The 24,440-nt window shown below is 52.8% G+C and overlaps 4 protein-coding genes across 4 annotated transcripts; 1 reads left to right on the top strand and 3 right to left on the bottom strand.

The window, feature by feature from the left end:
• Positions 1-686: 686 nt before the first annotated feature.
• Positions 687-1,383, bottom strand: CkaCkLH20_02521 (uncharacterized protein; the record flags this gene model as incomplete). The annotated part of the gene is made up of 2 exons (XM_038885240.1): positions 687-866; positions 922-1,383. 2 exons carry the CDS (start codon positions 1,381-1,383, stop codon positions 687-689), a joined length of 642 nt encoding a protein of 213 aa, XP_038749171.1.
• Positions 1,384-3,009: 1,626 nt separating this feature from the next.
• On the bottom strand, positions 3,010-13,802 carry CkaCkLH20_02522 (uncharacterized protein; the record flags this gene model as incomplete). Its single annotated transcript, XM_038885241.1, has 9 exons — positions 3,010-3,080; positions 6,702-8,239; positions 8,321-8,975; positions 9,028-9,262; positions 9,315-9,605; positions 9,663-9,722; positions 9,773-10,004; positions 10,056-10,464; positions 13,367-13,802. 9 exons carry the CDS (start codon positions 13,800-13,802, stop codon positions 3,010-3,012), a joined length of 3,927 nt encoding a protein of 1,308 aa, XP_038749172.1.
• Positions 13,803-18,831: 5,029 nt separating this feature from the next.
• CkaCkLH20_02523 (uncharacterized protein) lies at positions 18,832-19,746 on the top strand (the record flags this gene model as incomplete). The annotated part of the gene is made up of 1 exon (XM_038885242.1): positions 18,832-19,746. One exon carries the CDS (start codon positions 18,832-18,834, stop codon positions 19,744-19,746), a length of 915 nt encoding a protein of 304 aa, XP_038749173.1.
• A 1,620-nt stretch (positions 19,747-21,366) lies between these two features.
• On the bottom strand, positions 21,367-24,118 carry CkaCkLH20_02524 (uncharacterized protein; the record flags this gene model as incomplete). The annotated part of the gene is made up of 2 exons (XM_038885243.1): positions 21,367-22,484; positions 22,540-24,118. 2 exons carry the CDS (start codon positions 24,116-24,118, stop codon positions 21,367-21,369), a joined length of 2,697 nt encoding a protein of 898 aa, XP_038749174.1.
• Positions 24,119-24,440: the final 322 nt, after the last annotated feature.

The following is a 24,440-nucleotide window of genomic DNA, read 5'->3' on the forward strand; positions in this document are numbered from 1 at the left end:
GAGAAGTTCATCTTTGGAGTCTAGAAGTTATCAGAACGGGCGAGCGGGAAGGTTTCGGCCTGTTGTTGAAGGAAGTCAATGACAGAGAGGGTACTTTTCGTAGAGCAGGTTTACTGCGGATTAAGTCAGGCTACGTTGGCCTGGGTCGTTGGTTCGACATAGATTACGAATGGCGGCAGGTCGTCATTGTCTAGCGTTAATTCAATTTTTTTCTGTTTTGAACGAGACTAGTTAGTGCGTGATCGCGATGCACCACTAGCAGGAACTTGCACAGTCCACCGTGTGAATGAAAAGCAAGGAAGTGATGCGCAGTAGAAGTACTGTTCACTGGTTTGTATGAGAGTATGTACTTAGCACATCTTTCTCATACAGTAAGGCGAGCAGAATGGAAGGGTTAGTGACGTGAAGAGAAAGAGGTAAGAAGCAATTCGTCGTGTGAAGACGATCAACACATCGGAATCAGGCTAAGAATATTCTCCGCAACAAGTCAAGCAGTGAACGGCCGGAAGGATAGGCGAATGCACATATACAGAGTCGGCTTGATTCACTATATATACTCATAATTTAGGGACTTTATATACGCTCCGGTCTGTCCCATTGAAGTCGCCCATATTGCATTCGCTCAAACCCATCACTCATCTCAATGCGCAGTCCCTTTAGCATCCCTTCAGGGCCTTCATGTATTGTTAGCGTCCGTTAGATGAGACGTCCTGGTCGTGTGTGTGACTTACCGCCTGCTTGTTCTTCGTGTTCTGATCAATGCCACCGGCGAATTCCTTCTTCATCTCGGCAATAGTGTTCAGGTCGCCCTTAGTTCCCTTCAAGCCTTGGGCCTGCTTGAGCTCTGTGGCTTGGGCGTTCTTGACCTGTGACCGGCGTAAGTAAAGCCCAACATTTCTTCCTGCTGTGACAGCGACTTACCTTCTCCAGACCGGCAGCCGCACCGTTGCCCTTGGCGAGCTCCTGGTTCTGGGTCCGGACCTTGATGCCGTCGTCGATGGTCTTCAGCAGTGTCTGCTTCGCCTTATCGAACTGGCCCTTATCCGGGTTGTTTGAGTTGACGATCTTTTCAATAGCCGCGACGTTGGATTGTTCCTTCTTCTGAATCTCGATGTTTTTATCGATGCCAGCGGCCAGCTTCTTCGCGTTGGCGCAATCTTGGGCCTTCGCGTTGGGCTTGCCGTTGTTGGCCTTGGCCTTGGCGCCGTTGTTGGTCTTGTTCTTGTTCTTGTCCTTATTCTTGTCCTTGTCGGCAGCTGCAGCGTTGGTAGCAGCTTCGGCTCGCACGACGAGGTCATCTCCCTTCGCCTGAGGAGGCAAAGCTAGGGCGGACGCTACGGTCATGCCCATGAGGAGGGTGAGGAGAGTCTTGGTGAGCTGCATGTTGAAGCTTGAATGTTGTGAATGGTGGGTGAGATGAGTTTAATGAGCGTGAGAAGTGAATTAGCCTTATTCAATAAGTGCGTTTGACCAGAAGCGCGATGATGATGATGCTGTCCTGAGAGTGGTGGATAGAGCGACAGTCACGACAGTCTTATACTCTTGTCTTCCCGCGAGTCAATCTGGACGCGCCGCGTACCGGTAGCCTTCATCGGAGTCCGTCGTCATCTCAAACATGTTGGGCATACAAACTTTCACCCGAGGACCCCGAAAGAACCAGCTGAACACCACACGAGGAAAAGTCTGTTAGTCGCAGCCTTCATGATTCCAGGGGTAGTTTCGCTTTCGCACGATGCATCCATTGGTGTCCATGGGCGGAGACCCCGCGCGCGTCTTTTTCCGTCCGATGTCACCGTCGCAAGACAAGCTTTTGGGTAAGTGAAGAAAGAAGATTTACCCGCATGTTTTGGGCTGATCTTCTCAGCCAGCCGTTACCAAGGATCGTCGCGCTCGCGTTTCATTATGTAGCCCTAGACCACGGCCGTCTTCTCAATGCGTACCAGAAGCGTCCCCAAATGGCGAGCTTTCTACGGTTAAGGGACCCGACAACACCGAAGAGTTGGGTTGATGATCTTCGCCGCGCGCAACCTTATCACCACATATGCCAGTCACAGTCCTTGGCAAGAACGGTTACGTGGAGCAGGGATCGCATAGTCGGCTGCTTCCTGTGGTCTCGACCTCCCCTACCCCGTCCATCTAGCTTTCATCTTCACCTCAGTGTGGTATCAGAACGACCTCACTTCTGCCGAATTCGCCTGCTCTTGTGACACTCACTTACAACTGATCAATAAGTCCCACGTTGATGTGATGTCTGACTCATGGGAACGGCGCCTCGTAAGACGGCACTGCCCGCCCATTGAGCTGGTTTCATTTTCATCCAGAGATCCGGTGTACCAATCGCTTTAGCAACCGGAACCGATATCAGTTTGTTGTCTTAGTGATGCCAGAGAGATCAGTCAAGACGCCAAGACTGTGAACGCGTTCACCTCAACGATGGCGTCGCCTGTACCTGCCACCCTCAGAACATCGTGTCTCTTCCCGTAGCCGAGCCATCTTTTGTTGCTGCGCTCAAGCATTTGCTTCATGATCAAGAGTTTATGTCATCATTAAAGTCAACTGAAGCCCATCACACCACATCGTCCTTTGGTATTAGCGCCACTTCAATCTTCAACAAGAAAACCGCCAAATCTTCTTGCACACGTGGAAATCGTACTCGGCAGAGTTCATGCATGGCCAGTAACTTGCATCGAAGCATGCAGCGAAGGAGGGACCGTTGGACAGACCGGCCGACACCCTTTCTCAAAATAAAGTTCGCCGAGTCTCGAGTTCGCCGGCGGGCTGATCAGTTGGCATGGGTCAACCCAGAACCGGACGGAAAGCCAGCCAAAAGATGCCGCTTCGGGATACCAGTGTGCTCAACAAGATTGGGTAAGGGGGAGGGGGGGAATCAACCAAACAAGCCCACCGCGGTTACGACCGCACCTATGGACTGCCTCCATGCCTATGATCTCTCTCCTCTGTGCCGCCTTCCCCGCGGCAAGTGGGGTGCGGACTTGAACAAGCTTCTCTTCAAACGCGATTCGGCCGGTCACGGACTTCTCCTGCAGTAGCGCGGTCTAAAGGCCCCTCGAAGCTCGCGACTAGTGGCGTGTTCCTTCAGTTACCGGTTTTAACCTCGTTGGAGGTTGATGATGAAGAAGCTTAAGGCTTCGGGACGCTCATTCCACATCATAATTGACCAAAGGTTGATCCCTAGAAGAAAGCTGCAGCTACCCGCGTTGGTCTACTTTCTGGTGTTGTGGAATAGTCGTCTGAAGATGGTGTGTAATACGGGTAAATTTCCCAGCCGGATCTTCACCATCCCATCACTCTCCCGCCGAGAGGTCACATCGCCAAGTCGTCAGTGTCACTCCCTTCAACAAGCTTGTGTTCGCCGATCAGCACTTGGCTCTCGTCTAACCCCACGAGTCTCTGATCCTGGCGTCAATCATTATGCATTGCTCGGCTGAAAACAAAAAGTGGCCGGTCCCTTCTAACGGTCTCTCTAGAAGTTCGGACTCGGCCTGGTCTATTCTCCATGTCCGTGTGAGCGCGAGGGCTGATGTTGAGCGCACTTGACACTGGTTCATGCTCATCGGCTGAGGTTGCGCTTCAGAACTGAAAACGCGAAAACGTGATGTCGGCGAGAGCGAGCTATTCCATACCAAATTGGTCTCATAAACGCACGTTCTTTGCTCAGCCGCGTTCTCGCGTGTCCGTTCCTAAGCACCATTTTTTCTTATGTGATTACAGGCTCAACGAGTCCCCAACTGAATCGAGGCTTTTTCGCAGATCAAACTGAACTTTCTTATTTGTCAAACCCCGCAACCCCCAATCCGGGTGACGCGCGGTCGGGAATCCGGCAAGCTGGAAGCTCTAAATCTGGGGCTTCCCTGTTATTGATCACTGAGTTGTAGCCTTACAGTCATGAGACGCTTGGACATGTAATCAGTCATAATCTCCGCCGAAGTTGAATCTTTCTGATTCAAGCATTGTGAAGTTTTCGGATCGTCAGTCTCGGGAAGCAGTTTTGAATACATAGCATTTATTGAGACGCTGTTTTCGTCTATATCTTGCACGATACGTAATGGCTATTCTCATACGGCCCCATCTGACACAAGCTTTCACTACGTGGCGCTGTTGTCTCTTATATCAGCAACGTCTCTTCAGCAACAGTTGAGATGTCAGTTCCTTGTCCGCAAACCAGTAAATAGTTTCAGTCACTTGTTGCTGAAGCTCGTTTTCGATTTCGTTACGTTGGAAGGTCGACGACTATGATTGCGGGCGTTCACGGAAACAACAAGAGTTGCTGATCAGATGAAGCAGGCAACGGAAATAGAAACTCAGGGTGTCGAGCCTCCTGTAGGGCACGATGAAAGGTGGGCATACGACGACTTCTATCAGCGAGTCATACGGTGCTCGGAATCATTGGATGGAAATCACGCTAAGAGAGAAACAGCCTCGTTTTTGTGGGATTCAATACCAATATACAACAGGAGAATGTTTCTTCGAATCGTCTGAAGTAGTGAAACCTGCATTCGCGTACAACGTGTCATATAACACAGCCACGTAAAGCAGAAACGCCCCTTTATCCTACACAATCAGCTATCCTGAGCCCCAATGAAGACTTTTAATAGAATGAAAGTCGTTCTGAGTATTCTCTCCGTGAACACTTTCCCAAGCGACAAAATGCGACTGACTACGTTATAGGGGAATCTTGGTTCACGTATACCTTATAAGTCAATCAACTTCGAAGCAAGAGAAGACTCCGGCGTACCAATGCAGCAGACGTACTGCTAATATGTTGAGATCATGATAGAGGACTTCTTTTAGACAAATCGGGTTGCGTCATCCCAATTGACTTCCGCGGCATGACAATAAAACACAAACCAAGTTACCGGATAGCATCTTATAGGACGCTTTCGTTTTGCACACATCAATATGCAATATGCAAGGTCTTGTGGCTGACGATTGCATACAGCTGTTATAGGTAAGAATATTTCAAGCACGGTACCGCACCGTTTGTACGCTTTAGTTTTCAATATCAAATGGGACAATTTCTACATGATGTCCTACAGTGTGCAGAGCGTCTCGTTCTAGCCAATATTACCAATCAATCAAATCGTGCGAGGCATTCAAGCAATGGCCTCCCATTTTTTGACACTCCTCGCATATGAGTACTTGTTGATACCCGATTTCACACTTGGGGCATATGTAGACGGCTCCATGGATGTCTTCAACAGCCGTCAGACAGATATCGCAGAAAGATCCCTCCACCCAACCGACATCTGCTGCTTGAAAGGTTGGTGAAATCGCCATGTCACCAAGCGTGGAATCAAAGTCGTTCGCTAACAACTGTGCTATAATAGGTTCATTGCACTTGGAGGCCCACCACAAAGCCGTTTTACCCAAGCAATCTTGAGATCCAGTGTCGACAAGCCCACTTGCAAGCAGGACCCGGACAGCGCCTACTCGGCCTCTCCTTACGGCTGCGGAAAGAGGGCTTATCTTGAAGGCGTCTTTCTCATCAAAAATGCCAGACTGCGTTGCAGGGAGAGCTTCAAGAACCGATGCGTCGCCCGCGGTTGCTAACCACCATATTCCAGTTCGACCAACAGAATCCTTCGTTCCGATCAGGATCTCGAAGTGGCGAACAAGGAAATTGTGATCGCTACTTTGACCTGAATCAGAGTAAAAGGACACAAGCTGTCGTACTGATAAAGGTAGAGCGTCACGAAGAAATCTTGCCATGTCGAATTGTGTGTGTTTAAAAGCCGAACGTAGACAAGATTCGTCCGAAACAGCTCCCGCGGAAAGAAGCAGCTCTACCACTCTGACATGTCCTCTTATTGACGCTATACCCAGAGGACTTATCTCTGTGTCGAGTCTTGAATTCGGATTCGCGCCAGCTCGAAGGAGAAGTTCAACAACATCGCGGTGCCCATTGCATGATGCCAAACCCAGCGGTGATTGTCCATTCGGGGCGACGGTGTCTGGACTCACATTCTGTTCCAAAATTAGGCTAACTGAGCCAAAGTTTCCTTGTTTGGCTGCCGAAGCTATCATTGTCAAACCTTCGTAACTCATCGAGATGACGTTTGGATTTATGTCAAGCAGCGCTTTGAATAGATGCAGGCTCTGATTTGTGTTCGCTTTCCGTTGCCATCCCATTGAGAAGGATTTTGGTTCGAATATCGCAGAAGCCATTCGTGGCGTCACTTGAATGTAAGGTTTGGCGTGGTTGGCAAGCTCTTGAAAGCTTTCAAGAGGATCGCTCCAGCTTTGAAGAGCCTTGATCAACATTTCCTCGGTGATCGGGAAACTTCGTCTACTCAGCAAAATCTGCAAAACTTTGGTTCCCCGATAGTTGGAAGCGGCCGCGGCTGGCAGTTCTGGTGTAGCTATAATGTCTTCAGAAGCCATGTCAAGTATGAACTTCATCATTTCTGGCGATCCTCTCTTAGCTGTTTTCAAGACAACGCCCGGCGTGATGTCAATCTGACCAAACTCTTCGCATAATATCGGGAAGACGTTTGTAGATATATTTGCTGCTGCTCCCAATACTACTTTAGTGGTGAGGTGGATCTCATTGCCTCGTTTTTGTAATAATAGTTTTAAGGCTTCTCCCCTATACGCCCCAGCAGCTGCCGAAGCCAGAAGATCGATGGTGATGTGTGCTTTAGTGTCTCCCATGCTCAAAAGTAACGGCAGAATATCCATACTTGCTCGATAGTTCCTCATTGCACCCATAATCAGATTGTGGGTGACGTGAACATCCTCGTCTGCTTCGTCGAAGAGAAACTTCAGAAGTTCTGTATTTGAGCTCATACGAGTCGCGGCAGCAAGCATATCCTCCGTGACTTTGATCTTCTCATCTGATCTGTTCCATAGGAATTTCACGTTCTCCACTTGAAGGTCCCGGTATACGGGGAAACCGTCATCGAGGCCCATGAGGTCTCTGATAAGTTGAGATGTGATCCTGACTCTGCCATTCGATAGCTTGAAGACTGTCTCCAGTGTGTTCCTAGGGGTGTATGCAGCAACTGTAATCAGGACTTTTGGCGTTATTTCGAACTTGGGTTCTCGCCCCTCCAACAGTGGCAGGATCATCGCCCCGGCGTCTTTTGCTTGCATGCGAGTAGCAGCACTTGAAATCATCTGCCAAGTGATCTCGATTTCATCGCGACGCTGATCCAGAAGTTTCATCACGTGCGGGACATATGCAAAGTGACGGCACATGACTTCTGCTGTCCTTTGGGAGACCGGAAACTGTTTCCTTCCGCCATGAGCTAGAATGACTTCCGCAACACACGTTCTATATGACCACATAGAAGTAAGGATGTCATCGACCTCGAAGCGCCCTGTTAGGCCTTCCAACTGGCCGTCCAGTATGATTTTCGCAAGCCAGCCGATGTCGGCCCTTGTTGCAATACTATCGGCTCTTCTGGGGATGTCCAAGAAACTTGGTATTTTTGAGAACAAATCACGCTTCTTCGTCGAATAGCTGGTACCTGGACTAGGAGAAAGAAGGCATTTCAACAGTTCTTGGAGTGGCTCGTGATCATATACGTCGTTCTCTGAATCCAAGTGGACGTGCCAATTCAAGTCGGCGTAGTGAAAGAGTGGGTAGTCCTTGTCTAGCAGTCTGTCCTCGTGATCAAGACACAGATACTTCATGAGGGTATATGCTGGGAAGACCTTTGGGCTAATTTTGAGGGGCATAGACAAGACCTCTTCGTTTTGCTGCAAAAAGTCTTTGAGAGATTGATGAAGGACGAAGACCTTGCCCTCGACCACGTCCAATAGTGTGCCTAACACTTGTGTGATAGTTCTCGAGTCGAGCAAAGGCATGTTCCTGACAAGCTCCTTGTAGGTTGCCTGATCAGGAATAGCAATCCCATCAACAGCCATAGCGTGTTGGAGTTCTTGGCACCCAAGCGGTTGCTTTGAATAGGCAACCATGGCCAACATACGAGCGGCTTTGCTAGTTTTCCTTGTAGCTTGATTGATCAACTCCTCGTACAACTCATATAAGTCTTGAGAGCTTTGGTCAATTTCATGCGCGACCTCGATCGGCGTCGGAAGCTCCAGATTCGCAAGTCTTCGGACTACTACATCGAGCCACAAGAATGATTGCTCAGATCTTAAAAGCAGCTGGGATTTGATAGACTCTTTGGTCTCTTCCGTGAAAGCTGAGGCAAGCCGCAAAACTCGTTTCTCGATGAAGGTTGTGATGTCCTTTTGGTCACAGCGAAGCCTACTGCAATCCAATGAGCCCCAAATGGATAAGATCTGTCGAATAGGTCTTGATGTGCAGAACAGATGGGCCCTGATCTCTGACCTTGCCGCACCGGATACCCACATCTGCCTTAACTTGTCCACAAGCTCGATCATATTAGGATCCTCATAAACGTCAAGTCCGTCGATGACGCAATAGATCTGGCGGTGTTTGCCACTGAACAGCAGCTTCTCAAAGACCTGCAGTAGTTTTGAAAATACAGCAGATTGAAATTTGTCCTTGTCCGCTGCCCAGTCTGAAGGTAGCAGTCGGAACAATGTCGTCTGTGCTTCACAAAGCTGAAGGATGAGAGATCGCAGAACAGATCTTGCACTAGGTGCGACCTCGTCACCTCTGATACTGCAGAAGTAATATATAACTTTGGTATCCTGAGACGATTTTGCATTGAGGTGTTGCAGTACAAAGTTGGACAAAACCGATTTGCCGGAACCTGGGGGTGCCGTAACCAGAAGCGAGCTTGATTTTGGTGCGTCTCTCCACGAAAGGAAAGTGTCTGAATGCAAGACCTTCTCACGCTGATTATTGGGGACGTTGTCCGCATTGGTATCTTTGTCATGGTCTATGGTGTCGTTTTCCTCGCGTACCAGCCACTCCAGTGTCCCCTCTTCCGGCTTCGGGAGCTTGGCTGAATTACGAAAAGCAGAATATGGAGGATCGTTCAGGTTGTTCCATTGTCTCTGATCGTCGGGTGAAAGAGCTAAGATTCTCGTCAATCATAACTGCCTCGATCTATTTAGGTGCGAACGTACTATCAAGATGTCGCTGACTCAAGCGATCTTTTGCGGAGTCGACTACTCGTACGAGTCTGTTCAGAACACGATCATAGAGATCGTGACTCCTGGAATCAAACTTAACAAGCCCAGAATGATCGACGTCGAATGATACAGCTGGCTCTCCGGCTTCCCCTACAGCACTTGTTGCGGAGTGACTCGTGACCATAGAAACGCCGGGGCCGGCTTTTTTCAAAGTCCCATCGGATGACATCTAAATCAGTTAGTCTGAGATCAGTGCGCTCGTAGATGTACAGCTCACTAACCTGTACCGTGGATGTAAGTCGAGTCTCGTAGAAACAAACGACTGGGCAGTGGCTACCCCATCTCTCTGAGAAGTCTGTTGAGATCCGCTTGAGAAAAGCTGACGGCTCTAGATGGTCGTCAAGAATGAGATCTCGAATCAGAGACACGTTAGGTTGGTCTTCCACGATACTGAGCAGCGCTCTGTTGTTGAGGCCGTGGCTAGGGACACCGAAGAGAAGTAAGCCACAGCAGGCTTGGAAGATGGCGTGATACGGCTCGAAGTCTTTTTGCTTCATGGCTCGCAAGAGACACTATTGCTCGCTCGTTAGCCTCATTTGCGATGTAAACAATGATCTTTGGTATCTCACCTCTTTCACCAAGAGACCCCCAAGGCTGTGTCCTATGAAGATAATGGGTCGGCGTTTGGACTAAGTCATAATCAGCCACAGCTTTCTAAGACGCGACAGCGTTATCGTACTTCTTGGTCTCTTCGGACAGCCGAAATTAGGTCCAGCAACCCTTCACTCAATTCTTCGATGTTCTGTCGTGAATTACTGCGCAAAAGCTTGGTGTCGTAACCGTAGAGCAGGATCCTAGCGTCGGGAATGTCCCGAGGGAGAAAGTCTCTCAGCCAGACGTTGTTGTTACCCGGTTTCGAAGACCTCCACGTCCCAATCGGGTGGCTCGCAAGACCTGGTACCGCAATAATACTGGGAAAAGGCTATCAGCGGGTTTGAACGTTTGAATGAGACTGAGCTTACTCGACAGCATTGTCACCATCAGCATCCGTGAGCGGCGTAATGCCGTAGAAATCGCAATCAAACTCGTATGACATGCTTGACTCGTAGCTGGCTTCTTTCAGCCTCCTCAGCAACTCCGACTGTGGCAAAGTTGTCGGGAAAATTGCCGTCGCACGCGCGTCATGTTTATTGACTCGGGCGAACGTCAACCGTTCTACGCCCTTCACCGTGGTCTCCAGCTCGGGGTCCTTCGAAGCCAATGACATCAAGTCATTTTGCAGGCCTTCTTTGGACTTTTCTATCGGTATTTCTTGTATCCGGACAACAATGCTCTTCCTCTCTCGCCGAGGCTTCGGTTCGATTGGGGGCGCTTGTCGGGAAAGCTGGAGGTAAGACAGTACGGCGGCTACAATGGTGATGACCAGCGCAACTATCGGAGGCCAGACGGTGTCTCCAAAGAGACCCGACGCAGTCGTCCAAGCCATGAAGTTGTCCGATATCAGCTGTGTCGCATGTGGTGAAGAAGATAATCGCTCAAGCCGCATGCACGTGAATACGCGGGGTTGCGGGTGGACGTTGGTTGCCTGCGGCTCTCACAGCGCAGACATCGAGAGCCAATGGTCTATTCGGAATGGAACAATGTTTCAACGAGTACGGTCCGTCTGGCCATCTCTTCAAGGTGTATGCAATGTGGTGGGTTGACAAGCTTACCTCTTGGCGCGCAGCCTGATCTGAATAGGCAGTGGTTATCTGTAATTTTCTTGGTAGAATCTCTAGTACGATGACTCATGCACGATCTCACTTCCTATAAGGAAAAATACTATAATCAAAATGCATATGCCCCTGGTTTAGTTGGGTTCAAGAATCATGTGTCAATTTGGAAGTTCACTCGGTCAGAAGAACTCCTACTTGGCAAACTGGGCGGACATCTCTGAATAGGAAATATATGATAGATCGATAACAGCTCACACGACCAAATTAGTTCTTTCTAGTATCTGTGGGGTACAGAAGGCCTCAGGTTGCCCCTAACAGCAGGTTACAAGAGCTTCCTTCCTGGAATCAGGGGACACTCGTGAGGTTTCAGTGCAAGACAAGCTCAGGCAAGGGTAAAACACTCTTACAGAAGAGAGATTCTCAAACCATAACAAGAATCATCCTACTTCATACTAAGAACATCTCTTGTATATGATTAACACATGTAGTTTAGCGGGGGCATCGTAGATTGCTCTTCGGAGTTCCGAGTACCCTTAGACCCGTGGGGGAGATATGAGGTTTTCGATCAAGAAGAAAGTCCTCCCTTGTCTCGTCACAACTTCAATCCGGCTTCCTCAATCTTGGGATATAATGGTCTTGGGATGAATAGGCATTCCCTCAGTCTTGTGCCCGCAATTCTCGCCAAAAGAAAGAAAAGGACTAGAGTTCTTACAAAGACACCAGCCTCTTAGAAAAGCCAGCAGCAGCCTATTAAAGTATGTGTATTTATGTAAAAGTGAAGCGTTCTAAGCTTCCCTCCAGAGGTTTATAAACCGGCTTCAGCCGGCCCACAATTCACGATGGCATCAACCAAACTCATGTTCCTCTAAATCCCGACAAACGTGTTCAAGAAGATGGGCAGTGGTATCACTGCTCTCTGTAGACCATCAACAGGAAACGGTTGACTCCATAAGATCGAAGACGACGAAGATGTGACGAGTCTGGCCAGCGCCCAAATCCCGAGGCCACCGACTAGACGTTTCGACCACTCAGGGTGGGATCGACCATCCGATCAGGCCATGTCTCGTCTCTCCAATGAAACATCGTCTCTATCATGATAAGAATCCAAAAGACAAATGGAAACCGGGCATGCCAAACAGGCTCAAAGATCGCGCAAAGGAGAAGGATGCAACTCAATGAGGCCAACAGCGACAGAGCGGCCATGGGTAGTTCAACCGGCCTTGTTGAGCTCATCAGCACCACGGAGAACGCGGAAAACATGACAAAAAGTGGCGAAATGAACAACACGAAAACGATCGGGTGTCTTCGTATCTGGAGATTTCTTCTCCAAAGAGTGATAAACCACAGAGCGACTGCGAAAAAACCAAACCACTTAGAGTATACGGCCAGAGGCAGAACCAAGAATATACCAGAGCCAAGAAGAAGAGAGTACGGCGAGTACACTGTGCTTGTCTCCCAGCCGCGATAAAGCGACCAATAGGCTTTCGGGTTTCGTAACAAAGAGTAGTCCGCCACGAGATCGACCACGTCCATCCCGAGCGCGAAATTCGATTCAACGTGCACCCGTAGATACATGTTATACTTCTGAGATCTTATAACTCGAGATCGTCTGTAGTATTGTGCCAACGATGATACGAATGCTCCGAATGGCAGATAACTTTCTGGGGAATCGTCCATTTGCGCAAGTCGAGGAGGTCGGGAGTGAGACATCGTGATGATGTGCTTCACGCCTGCGCCCTCAAAATTTGGTGTGATCCAGATGAAAATTTGGTGCTGAGGCTCACCGAGACAATAATTGGACCTGATACTTATGACGTGGTTTAAGAAAGAAGGGTACCGTGCCTGCTCGTGAGTTGTCAGTAGGCGTCCAGACGTGGAGGTCCAAGCCTCCCAGCACATCTGAGGAACCACACTGTCTACCGTATAGCCGTGCGGCAAAGAACGAAGCACCACGACGCCTGCGGCGTACTGATTCGACATTCCCGTGGTCTGTGAGCTTCGAGGTGTTTCCGAATACAATTTGCGACGAATAGAACGCAGTGACGACCATTCTCGATCAAACGATCTCAAGGTTGAACAGATGCGACTACATTTGTCCCCCTGTATTTCCACCGGTATGGCTAGAACATTCCAGTATGAAGTTGCTCTTCGGCACATGAGACTTGCGTAAGCCCGCCTGCGTCTAGATGAAGATAAAGGCACCAAGGCAGTGCTGAAGTCGCGCGCGAAAAGCTTAGCGGACACACGTTCGTAGTCGTATACGATTGTCATGTCCATTAGAATACCTGCGTTGCTAAGAGCAAATGGGGATGCCTTCTGTTCCTTTCTGCAGGACACAATATCACCGCAGAGGAGGAAATCGTCTGGTGATGCGGCTAACCAGGATGTGGAACCATGCAGACCACCGTCTGAAGGTTCAACGACGAATGATTCTGCGGAATGCCAGGCGAATATTGATTGATCTTCGGTCGTCCGTATCAGTTCTTCTTGCAGCCGAAAAAAGGAATTCGCTCCACCCTCGCCGTACAATAGAGGCAATCGGATATCAAAGACACCGAGGAGGCTGTACGCCCTTTCCTCTTCCCTGGTGGTCCTTCTTTTTGAGGCCCAAGACATACGCGCTGCGATCGATGCTTCAAAAAGTGGTCGGCCTTTCAGGTACTCCCCGTCGATGCCGGTGATACTGCTGATGACCTCGCCTAGCTGCGACTTGCTACCGTGCCGAGACCAATCTGTCGAGTAGAACTCCAAGTGGTCAGGCGCTAGTAGCTCCTGGAGCGTCCAGCCTCGCGTAAACCACTTGCTGTTCGCAAACGGTGAGCCAGCATCAAAGGTCGTATCGCTCGGCACATCAGCCAGGAAGGCGTAGCACACCACAGCCTCCTTGTACCAGCGGAACATTGCGTTGATGGCCTCTGAGAGTTCGGCGCTGCTCGTTTTATCTATGCAGCAAGTATCGATCCAGATATAATCGAAACCGTTGTTCAGCGCCTCCTTTGCAGAGTCGAGAAGCTTAGCGTAGCCGGCCTTGGTCGAGGCTGTTTGGTTCTCCATGTCTTGAAACGTAACTTCGCCATCCTCCCAAGTGTGCGATAGGATGGCATACCGAGGGATTCTGTTTGGGAGAAATTCCTCTACTTTGAGAGTGGTAGTATTCAGAAGACGCATCGTGAGAATGGTCGAGGTTACTGATGGGCGCAGAAGGTGCGTACAGCCAATTTCATTAACTCAACCTCTCCTGAATGGGGTTTGTGAATGTCGAAGACAACAGCTGGCGATGTTGTGGGAAAGGTAAACGGAGTTTGATTCACAATTGTCCCAGCCTGATCAGGCAGCGTAAGCCTCCCGGTTGCCTCTCTCGTATGACGCTGCATGACCAGAGACAGGCGTGATTGGATGTTCTCTCGTCAGGCAGCTGTGGGCGAACTACCCCAATGCAAGCTGCTGGATGATTCGTCGACTAATGTTTTGCCATTTTTGTGTCTCGAGATATCGTAAGCGACTGCGGGCGACTGAGAAACTCAAGACTCCTACAGTTAAATTCAATGAAGAAGTCGCTAAAGACTCATTTCTTGACTGTCAGCCGAAGTAACGTGCTGGACATTCTGTGATGTCTAACCCCGCCAGGCTGATCAAATTTCGGCCGACATCCTGCAAAAATACCGATATGGAGCATCCGAGCCAAGGTGAGCCCAGGTTGACACCCAGAGCATATCATTGGGAAAGAGATAGGTTGCTATCCTCAGAAATGTGCCGATGACATCCACGTCAGATCGAGGAATAGTGACGAGTTGATCAGATCAAACACGCCATTTTCCACTGCCAAGAATGTCCCCGTGTGTCATCCAAACGGCCTTGTTTCTTGAGGACGCTCAAAACACCAAGCAAACCACGGCGAGAACGATCGTGATGGGAACCGCTGTCGCGTGTTGTTTGGTTAATCCCTTATCATCGAAATAGAGTTGGCTTGGTAAACCGGCATCTGAACGTGCTGTAACCCTGTCAGAGCTCGGGCTTGGCCGTTTTCGGACTGGATCCATGGTGCAATCCAACTCCCCCAGATCGACGATGTATGCCTACAAGGTGCTACTTTTGTGTACTTGGCAACACTGGTTCACTTCGACTTGCTGGCTTTGACATCACCCTCTTCGATCATTTCGTCACTGATATATCGTAGCTGACAGGGACGTGCATACTCGAGGAAATATGGAGCCTTGAGATTGGCAGACGCTGAGGCTTCACCCACCACCTTGGGTTTGGATTCGAGAAGCGCGGGGTAAGAGAGACTGAAGAAGAGACGGCGCGTGACCGCTGCAGCACACGGGCTTTGACCTCAGGGTCCACAGCGAGCCCTGCACCGCGGCGCGGAGCCGGAGCTCCGGGAAGGATCAGAAGCGTCCCATGGTTGAGCAGGAACAAATAGTCGAGATAACAAGCCTAGCAGCGCTGTGTACCCGGAGGCGAATGAAGAAGTGGCCATTTGTCAACGTGGTTGTAAGCAGTACACCAAGCCTCTTGGTGCTAAGCTTTCTCGTGACACAGCGAGACGCATGGCCTCTGTGGGACAGAAGAATCCGAGGAGTCTGGGCAGGCTACCAAGACGAGCCAGCTGCGTGGCCAAGGAACGGTTCACGGTTGTCGTGCGACTAGCGGGAGGGCTAATTTGGCAGCTCGGGAAAGCATCTGGCCAAGTCCCCCGTGGTGAGATGGGGCGATTATGGAGACCCGGAATTTGCGGGGAAGTCGACAGGTCGAAAGCATCGAGGATGGTGATGGATGGTGATCCTTGTGACGAGTCAGGAAGAGAGGTGGATAGTCCGGGGAAGAAGTTGAAGAAAAGGTTGGTCAAGCCAAAACCTGGAAGGTCGGATGTGTTCAGATTGGCTCGTTGACAATAAGAGAGGGGGTGGTATGCGTACTCCGTACTCGTAGCAGAGGGAATCAGCTAAAGGTGTGCTTTGTTGGCCAGGGCCGCACCTGAGTTTGTTATCCTGTCTCCGAGGTGGTATCAAGGAAGCATGAAAACTCTGTGGCGAGTCGTGGAGTTGCGTCGAGAGAAACAAGTCCCCATCATGCGTCAGGATGTCAATTGACTCGCAGTGAATCAGGGCAGCTGCCCATCTTTCCAGATATGAGGTGGAAGGGCAGGCGGGCCCATGGACCTTTTGCTGGCTGCAACCATCAAGTGCCCACGTCCCTCCTTACCCGCCGGCGGCTCAGAAAGGAGGGACGACTTCGCGAATCTCTCGTTGGTGAGATGCTGCGCCGCGCCGTCTATTCACCCTGGCCAGCGAGACAACCTGGAAATGGCGGTTGGTGTGGTGAGCGTGTCGCTGACGGACGGTTTATCTACCCGGGGCAGGACCGGTTAGGGGCCATCTGCATGCCAAGTCGACGCTGTCACTTGGAGATTGCTCCAGCTCTGGGCTGGTTGTGAACGATGCTGGTACAGCACAGGCTGCGTGACCGGTGTGGACGAACGGTGACATGTCCGGTTCGTTGCGGGCGACAGAGGTGACAGACCAAAGTGAAGCTAAGACCGTCGACGCTAGTCAGAAGAGGCAATGGGAATTAGAATGTGGTGTCGAAAAGTCGAGGGATCGGAAAGCTTCAGGTGGACGTCGAGAAAGATTAAGAGCAGGCGCCAGACGGGCCAGACTGAACAGAAAAGAGGGTTTCGTTTGAGGAGGAGGAAAACGGGCGTCGGATTGGGCGAGATGGACTGAAGCTCTCAGTGACATGAGTTTAGTGCTTGACTTTCGTCCGGCCTGAGGTCAAGGTTCTTTTTCGAAGCTCGGGATGTTTTAGGTGGGCAAAACATGGGCAGATGGTGGTGCTCGAGGATGAGCCCATGGTGGTGCTAGGTGGCGAGAGCGGGCATGCGATGGCACGCAAGATGGGACGTCTGTCTGTTCGTCGTGCAGTGCTCAGATGGGAGAATGCATTGAGTTCGGGATACGTCGAGTACGACGGTATGCGAGTTGAATTTGGTGTATTGGTGCAATCGGAGTAGAATGTGTGGATGAATGTCTCTGAGGTGCAGATGGAGATGCGGTAGTGAGCCAGTAGCGCGTGGTACGTACTCGAGGTGGGATTGGTGGTTGCTGCAATGGAACGTAGAAGGAGCAGGGGCAAGGAGGGGAGCAGGGGAGTCAAGTGGGAAGGAAAGAGAGGGCAGGAGCAAGAAGAAGAAGGCAGGCAGGGGAAGGTTACTGCCCGTGTGCCCGATACTAGAAAAAAGGGACATCCAAGGAAGGAAAGACACAGGAAAGGCAAACCGAACATTCAGATTCAGGACCCTTTTCTCCTTCCCTTCGCTTCAGGTTCCCAAGCATTTTTGTAGGCAATGCCAGGCTCTTGATAGGCCGGCTGGGTTGGGAAGGAATGCAGCAGGTGCAGGTGGCTTCCAAACGTCGCTGGTTACCCCGCATTTACATTGGGTGACGTCTTCAGCGAGGATCCGGCCTGTTCGCGAGTGCCTCTAGCGGCCCTAAAGAAGGCTAGCGGTAAAAGGTACCGCCTTCCAGGTGTCTAAGAGAGCTTTCGTGATTGGATGATTTGCCCACGAGCTCTGCAAGCTTGGGGTTAGGGACTTGCTGGGGGTGCCAGCGCTGCCGCTGCCGTAGCCTCCGCGTCAACCTAACCATTCCAGGGCCCAGACGGTCTTGGTCTTGCCTAGGTTTTGGTGCAAGATTGATTTCCTGCGTGCCGTTCATTCCACTTTCCTCTCCACAGATCCCGCATTATCGAGCGCGGGTCAGAGATGCAGGTAAGGTGGGCAGGAACCACCGGCTGGGAAAGAGGGAAAGAGCGAGAGAAAGTGAAGGTGCAGGTGCAGGCAGGTGCAACTGCCTCCTTCAAGCCCAGGGACGCACCTGCCTCAGAACTCAGAAAAGTGACCTGGATGTTTCCTCCCAAGACTTCGCGTCGCGAACATCAGTAGATCACTGCTCGTGTCCGCTTACGATCCATCCTTCTCAACATCAACATCACCGCCTTCTTGCACACTCATCTTTCTCCACGGTTTACGACTGCAATACATCAGAAATCCACTCAACAACCCACGCACAGAGATAAGTGCTTCGCCCGTTTGATCAACCACTCAACCTAGACCCAATCTTCCAACTTTGAGCCACCCTGCCACCTGTTTGCTATACGACAGACGGGCCCTGATAAACGGCTTGACGGCTTGTCGGGCGCTCAAACAAACGCCGGCCGACACACCGACACCGCACCCAATTCGCCTCCTTCCCCCACACGCACCACCGCCTATCATCACTTGCCTGTCCTGGTACGGTACGGTACTGGCACAGTTGCACAGCAAACACCACCACTCAAGTCCAGTCCAGCTTCTGGCACACACCAATCTCAGCCAAACCATCTGAGAACCAGCCATCCATTCCCCCCTATCCACAGGGCACCAGATTGTACGCGCAAACCCTCAGACCCTGCCCCCTACCACCTACCACCATCTACATCTGCCTACGCTCTCAGAAAGTACACCTTCTGCCCACAGACTGCCTGCCCCCAAACCCCGACGTCACTCAATTTAGAGCTTCCACCTGCTTACTGATTGTCCAAGAACACCGCTCAAAGAGTCGATACCCCCGTCGATCTGCCCACCCTTCAGCCCTCACCTCACAAATCAACTCCAGGCACAAAGACGACGGTGTGTACAAAAGACATCCGTCGTCTTGACTCCAACCATCACACCTTGTCTATCTCGACCAGCAAACCCCTTGATCGACACTTTTCTCGACGGCGCACTATCCGTACGCTCGTCCCATCCCTGGCCTTCCTTGTGATCAACCTTTCGTAACCCGCCCTTAGTGTCACCCTAAATCAGTCCATCCGCCATCTCGATATATAACCACCCTGTTCCACACATCCGCACCTGTCGAACCATTCCCCGTTCGATCCCTCTTTCGATTCTTTCTAGATCTCACCCCATGCAAGACACCCGCCGAAACACCACTTGCACTGCACTCTGACGACCCAACTGCCCTGCCCTGCCTCGATTCGACAACTCAACAAACATATAACTGCATTCCCGAATCCGCCCCCAATCCGACTTTCGCCCATCATGTCCACCGACAACGCCAATAACAACACCAACTCCTCCAACAACCCGAACGAAATGCATCGCCAGCGCCGCGGTTCCGTCACCCAGCAAGCCATTGCAGGCTTGTTCCGAAGCAACTCGACTTCGACCGGTGCAGCTTTCCCCACAGGCACCGCCGATGCTCAAAGACGCCGTCTCTCCGTCTCCACCGGCCTCGGCCTCACTGGCACTTCGCCCACCGGCCCCAACGCCTTCAACTCCCTGAGGCGCGGAAGTCTGTCAACCAACTCCAACGACTCCATCGATGAGAATGCCGTTGACGAGGAGGAACTGCCTCCCAACGCCCGAACCGCTCCCACAACTCCCTTCACTCGCAGAATGAGCTTCGGAGCTCAGGCGATGCGCAACCTGCGCAATGGCGGTGGAAGTCCGGGATCAAACGGTAACAACCCACCTGCTTCTGCTTATCCCTTGCCCACGACACCTGCTTCCTCCGACAGACGCAGCAGCGTCTCCCCTTCGGCTGTTGGGACCGGGGCGAATGCCACGCCGCCCAACAGTACTTCGTCCATCGCGGCTGCTCTGTCGTCGGCCAGACGTGGCAGCAGTACTGCCCAGGCAAGCAATGCACACAGGCAAAGATCATCTTCTGACGTTTTCTCGCGCCCAGACCAAGGTTTCAACTGGTCCGAGCAGCTTAGATCTCGCGCCGAGAGCTCTGTCCAGGGCCCACGACCTTCATTCTCCTTCGGCTCCGGCCTTTCAACCTCGCCTCCCCGTGGCGTGCCCAACGGTCAACATGACCGCACCAAGTCCGTCTCCGACATGCCTGCCCCGCCGGCCCAGGCTGCCGCTATGAAGCCCAAGGCGCCTGAGCGACCGAAGCCCGATGCCTTCCAGGAGCGCATCCTGAAGGGCGACTTCTACATGGACTGAAGGGGTTACGGCAGGCTGTTACGTTGTGTTGAGCATTTGCCATCCTGCGAACAGCTTCGTCATAATATGTTCAGATTTCATTGCACGGAAAACGACAAAAAGATCATCAGCGTTTCACGAGTTTCGAGCGTTTTGTTTGTTTGTTTTTTACCTGGGGAATGTTCACCGTCGACTTTACCCCACGTGGCGTTCAGTTGGTTCGGCCGGTTATGGTGGCCCGGTTGCGGTTTCCATTTGGGCGGGGAACACCATACCAGATGCACTTGAGACACGTTGTCTCACATATCATTACGGAAGCGGAATAGGAGTGCAATTTCACGAGGAGTTGACACACGGCGTGTGGAATCTGGAGGAGGATGATGGCAAATTGCAGGATTTCGGGTTGCCAAAATCTGGTCCGGAAAAAGATCTCTCTGGCTATTGTTTGCGGCCCATCACGGCAAGGATTTGATGGTGCCGCCAACCGACATGACTTCATGTCCGGCGTACGGAAAGGAAAGGGTTACTACTGTATCGTTACACCGCTGGCGGCTGCACAGCGAAGGCGTGGGCAAGGGAACTCGTGGTGGACAGACTGAAGCATGCTCATGTTTTATGAGGGGACCAAGACAGGTACAGAGTTCAGAGTAAGACAGGCGGGAATGAGGGGTAGGTTCCCGGGTCGAGAGGCGGATGAACGGCCGGCAGCGAACGCCGAGCTTAGCTACCACGAGAAACACGCTCGGACCCGAATCAAAAGAGTTTCTGGTCCAAACCGCTCTGCTGTTTGTTAGAATGTGACTCTAAGCCTCCGTTGGTGGTGAGCATCGCCGGCCGAAAGACCGGCACGCCAGACCTATCGCCAAACAGGTCTCCGTGGACTTGACGTGGGATATTAAACTGGGACCCCGAGGTATCCCGCCTGGTTGGTAATCACTCCCATTCGCCGTTCCATCCGGGAAGGATTCCAACGTGCATCTTCCAAGAAAAAATAGGTAAAAGAGTGGTATCCATTTGCGCCCTAATGCTTAATTCCCAAACCCCCAGGTATCACGTAACGAATAACTACATTAAAACATACAAGCTTTCCTCGTGTGCTCCGGCTGCTCCACAGGGCCGCGTCTCCCTCCCCCGTTGTCATACTGCCCAAGTCCGGAGATGTCGGTCATCCATCCGCTCGAAGTATCTTCCCGAATTCTCGACCGAGTAGGAGATACCCATGCTTTTTGTTCCTCCCATTCCATCCTTCGTTTTCCCTCTTTCCGAAACAAACACATCTCCTAAGAGAGAGGTGTCACGGAAAAGGTTAAATTTACCGCTGCTCGCGCCGTGTATAATAAGAAGATGAAGTGAGAGAGAGATCGGAGAGTGTACCGCAGCAAGAAGCTTCGGTTTCGGGGGGAGGTGTTGAAAAGTGACAGATGCCGAGAGGCCTCGATCATCCTTGTTCCGGGGCGAGCTGGGCTTTGCTCGGCGGAGGATGAGGAGTGATAAACTCAACCGCCCGAAAAGGGGGTCGGAGATAGGCACGCAACCCCCGGCGGGCCCGGATCCAGGCCCTCCAAAGAGCGGCTCAGTCGGGTTTCCTTTTCAAACTGATGAGAGAGAGGGAAGAGAGATAGACTGTTTGAGTCCCGTCCTTCACATGGGAAACATGGGCGGCCCACCACCCCCCGGCATCCCCTCGAACATATCGCCCAGCGAGCCCAACCCGCTGAGCCACGGGTCCTGCGCCATGACGTACCGCATCCCGTTCGTGAGGCTCCCCGGGCTAGCCCCGAATCCGGATGTGAACTCCTCCAGCGACAGGCCCTCCGCGAGGCCCACGTCGATGCCCATATCCTGCAGGTCGCCGGGCCATGCCTGCGGCATCCAGCTGGCGGCGTTGCCGTCCATGGCTGCTGCCGCCGCGGTTCCTGCACCGCTGGATCCCCCGGTGTCCGGGCCGGATCCGCCGTCCATGGTCGGGGTCACCACCGAGGGGTCGTACATGAAGGACTGCCGGGACGGGGGCGGGTTCCACAGCATGTTGTTGGAGCCGCCCCTGCTGGCGGAGCGATCGTTCGTGGCGATCTCGGAGAGGAGGTGGAGGGGCGTGTTGGCGGCGGGGTATTCCTGCATCGCCGGCGTCTGCTGGAACGCGGGTCTCTCTTCCGCGGCGGCCGTAGCCGTAGTCGCAGGGGTAGGAGCAGGATTGCCCTCCGCGGGCCTCGAAGCGCGATTCGACTCCGCAAACGCCTTAGCCACGGCCTCCGACGGCGGACCGGCGCCGCCGAGCCCCTTGCTCTGCTTCAGAAACCAGCTGCGCAGCATGACCAAGACCACCAGGAACTTGGCGGCCGGGCGGCTACGGTCGTCCGAGGCGGCGGCCCTGAAGCGCTCCAGCAGGGCGTCGAGGTAGTACTCGACCTTCATGTTGTCCTTGTCGATGACCTTGCCGAGCTCGGAGCCGGGCGCGGTGGCGGAGAAGTACATCTTGATGAGGACGACGACGGCATAGGCCACCCTGACGAAGTTGAAGACGGGCAGGCAGCGGATGCGGGGCACTTCCATGGAGAGGAAGGCCTCGAAGATGCCGTCGATGGCGGAGAGGCACGCCGAGAGGGCGTTGATGTGCGAGGTCGTGAGGGTAAGGTTCGGGAGCATCCCGTCCTTGAGCGTCGCCGTGTCGAATGGCGGCCGGATGTCGTCGAGCTGCGTGTGCAGAGCGATCTCGTGCATGTACAGTGACAAGACGTGGAAACTCATTTTCAAGGTAGCTGTGTGTAGCGCATCAGCAAGAAACTTCAACTTCGTCCACTAGAGTGAACTCACCTCCCATTTCCTCCTCGGGCACTGCCTGACTGTACTTTTCCAGATCCCTCTCCAGCATCCTCAACGAGTACTGAGTCCTCGAGTCCGTGATGTTCGGCACGACGGCGGGGTCATCCATCGCAAACTGTGTACCCACCTCCTCCGCAAGCCGGTGCGTCCAAACGAGGTGACAAAAGTAACGATCCGTCGGCGCCGCCTTTACGTTGGTCTGCAACTCCTGCATACAATCGGCCATGAAACCCGTCCACCTCACTAGGTTCGGCCTATGCAACGCCATACTCGTGTTCGCCGCCAGGAAGTAGCACGCGAGCCACGCCCGCCTGCACTCGAGGCTCGTCGGGTCCGGCGGCGGCGCGCGCTTGAACGGGTGATTCCTCCACTGGTACGGGATCTGCATCTTCCTGCCGCCTGACTTCCTGCCGAGCCCGATGTCGAGCGCCATGACGGCGCCGATGTGCACGAGCTGGTAGAACTTGAGCTCTTCAAAGTGCTCTGGCGGCCAGTACCAGATCACGGCGACCTGCAGCGCCTGCACGATCTCGAGGCTCTTCTCGCCCGTGACGATGATTTTCTCCGCAAAGATCTGCATCAGCTCCTTGACCAGCCTCCGCTGCACGTTGGGGCTCTCAGACGAGGCGACGGACATGATGGCGAGGAAGAGGAGCGGCTTGGACCGGCGCAGCTCGTCCCCGGTGGTCCCCGGCGGGAACACCACTGCCGGCATGTGCGGCATCATGTGCGTGTTGTACCGCTCGAACAGCTCCGATGCCTTTTCGGCGCTGAGGATCCCGCGCTCCACGACGTCGGCGTAGTCCGCGCCCATCTGGATCGGCGGCGCCGGACGATTTGCCTCGGGGATCTCGGCGGGCGTGTCTGCCGTGTCGCCTCTGTCGTTGAACTTCCTCTTAATTCCGGCCGCCTCAAAGCTCCTCCTCTCCCCATCGTCGTCATGCGAAGGCCAGGTCCTTGCCATTCCATGGTCCCCCCACCCCCTTCGAAACGGCGTCTCCTCCCTCACACTCGGGGTAGTAGCAGCCACCGTCGGCGGCACGCTCGCCGGCGCAGCGGCCGCGGTGGTCCCACGCGCCTGCAAGCTCGCCGTAAGGGCATCGATCTTCTTTTCCAGCTCAGCGACCCTGCTATCCGTCTTCTTCTGCCTCTTCCTCGTGGGCATGGTGACCACACAATTCCTCCCCGCCTTCTTACACCGTTTACATGGCCCATCTGGTTCGTTCGCATCCGGCTCGCACCGCACCTTCAACCCCCTGCACGCCTCGCAGGCTCGGGGCCGCTTCGGGTCGTCCGTTGCATGGAGGGCGTCGTGCGGCGTTTCGCCGGAGCCGTGCGTGGAGTGCGGCGTCTCGGGGGATTGGGTGTCTGCCGCCGCGTCATGATGTCCCTGTCCCTGTCCCTCGGGGCCGCTTCGCCCGGATGCGGCAGCTGCTGCAGCTGCGTTCTCGTTATCGTGTGTCGCGGGGGCTGCAGGCGCGGCGGCGGTGATTGTCCCACCGTCTCGGCCGTTTACGGGCGGCTCCGCGCTTCGTAACGCTGGATCGAGGACCGACGTTCCGTAATCCATTGTGTGGCGGATGCAAAGGCCTTGGCTATGAGTTGCTGGAGAAAGTGATATCGGATGATCGGGGGACGGAAGTGCGGCGGTAGAACTTGCCGACTTTCGCTGAGGTGAATTCGCGCGGGGTGTGAAGTGCCGACACTTCCGACACTAACAAATATGGATTAGTCATCGTATTTCAAGACAACGCTATTAAGCACTTCCTCTGTCACCTTAGAGTCAAGCTGGAAATGTATGTAGTCTTTGGCAAATCTTTATTGTTCAAGCTAAACATCTTGCGAGGATGCTAATTTCCTTGCAAACAAGCAAAGTGAAAACCAGGAGACAG

The sequence above is a fragment of the Colletotrichum karsti genome (assembly GCF_011947395.1).
Source record: "Colletotrichum karsti strain CkLH20 chromosome Unknown Scaffold6, whole genome shotgun sequence".
Lineage (NCBI taxonomy): Eukaryota > Fungi > Ascomycota > Sordariomycetes > Glomerellales > Glomerellaceae > Colletotrichum > Colletotrichum karsti.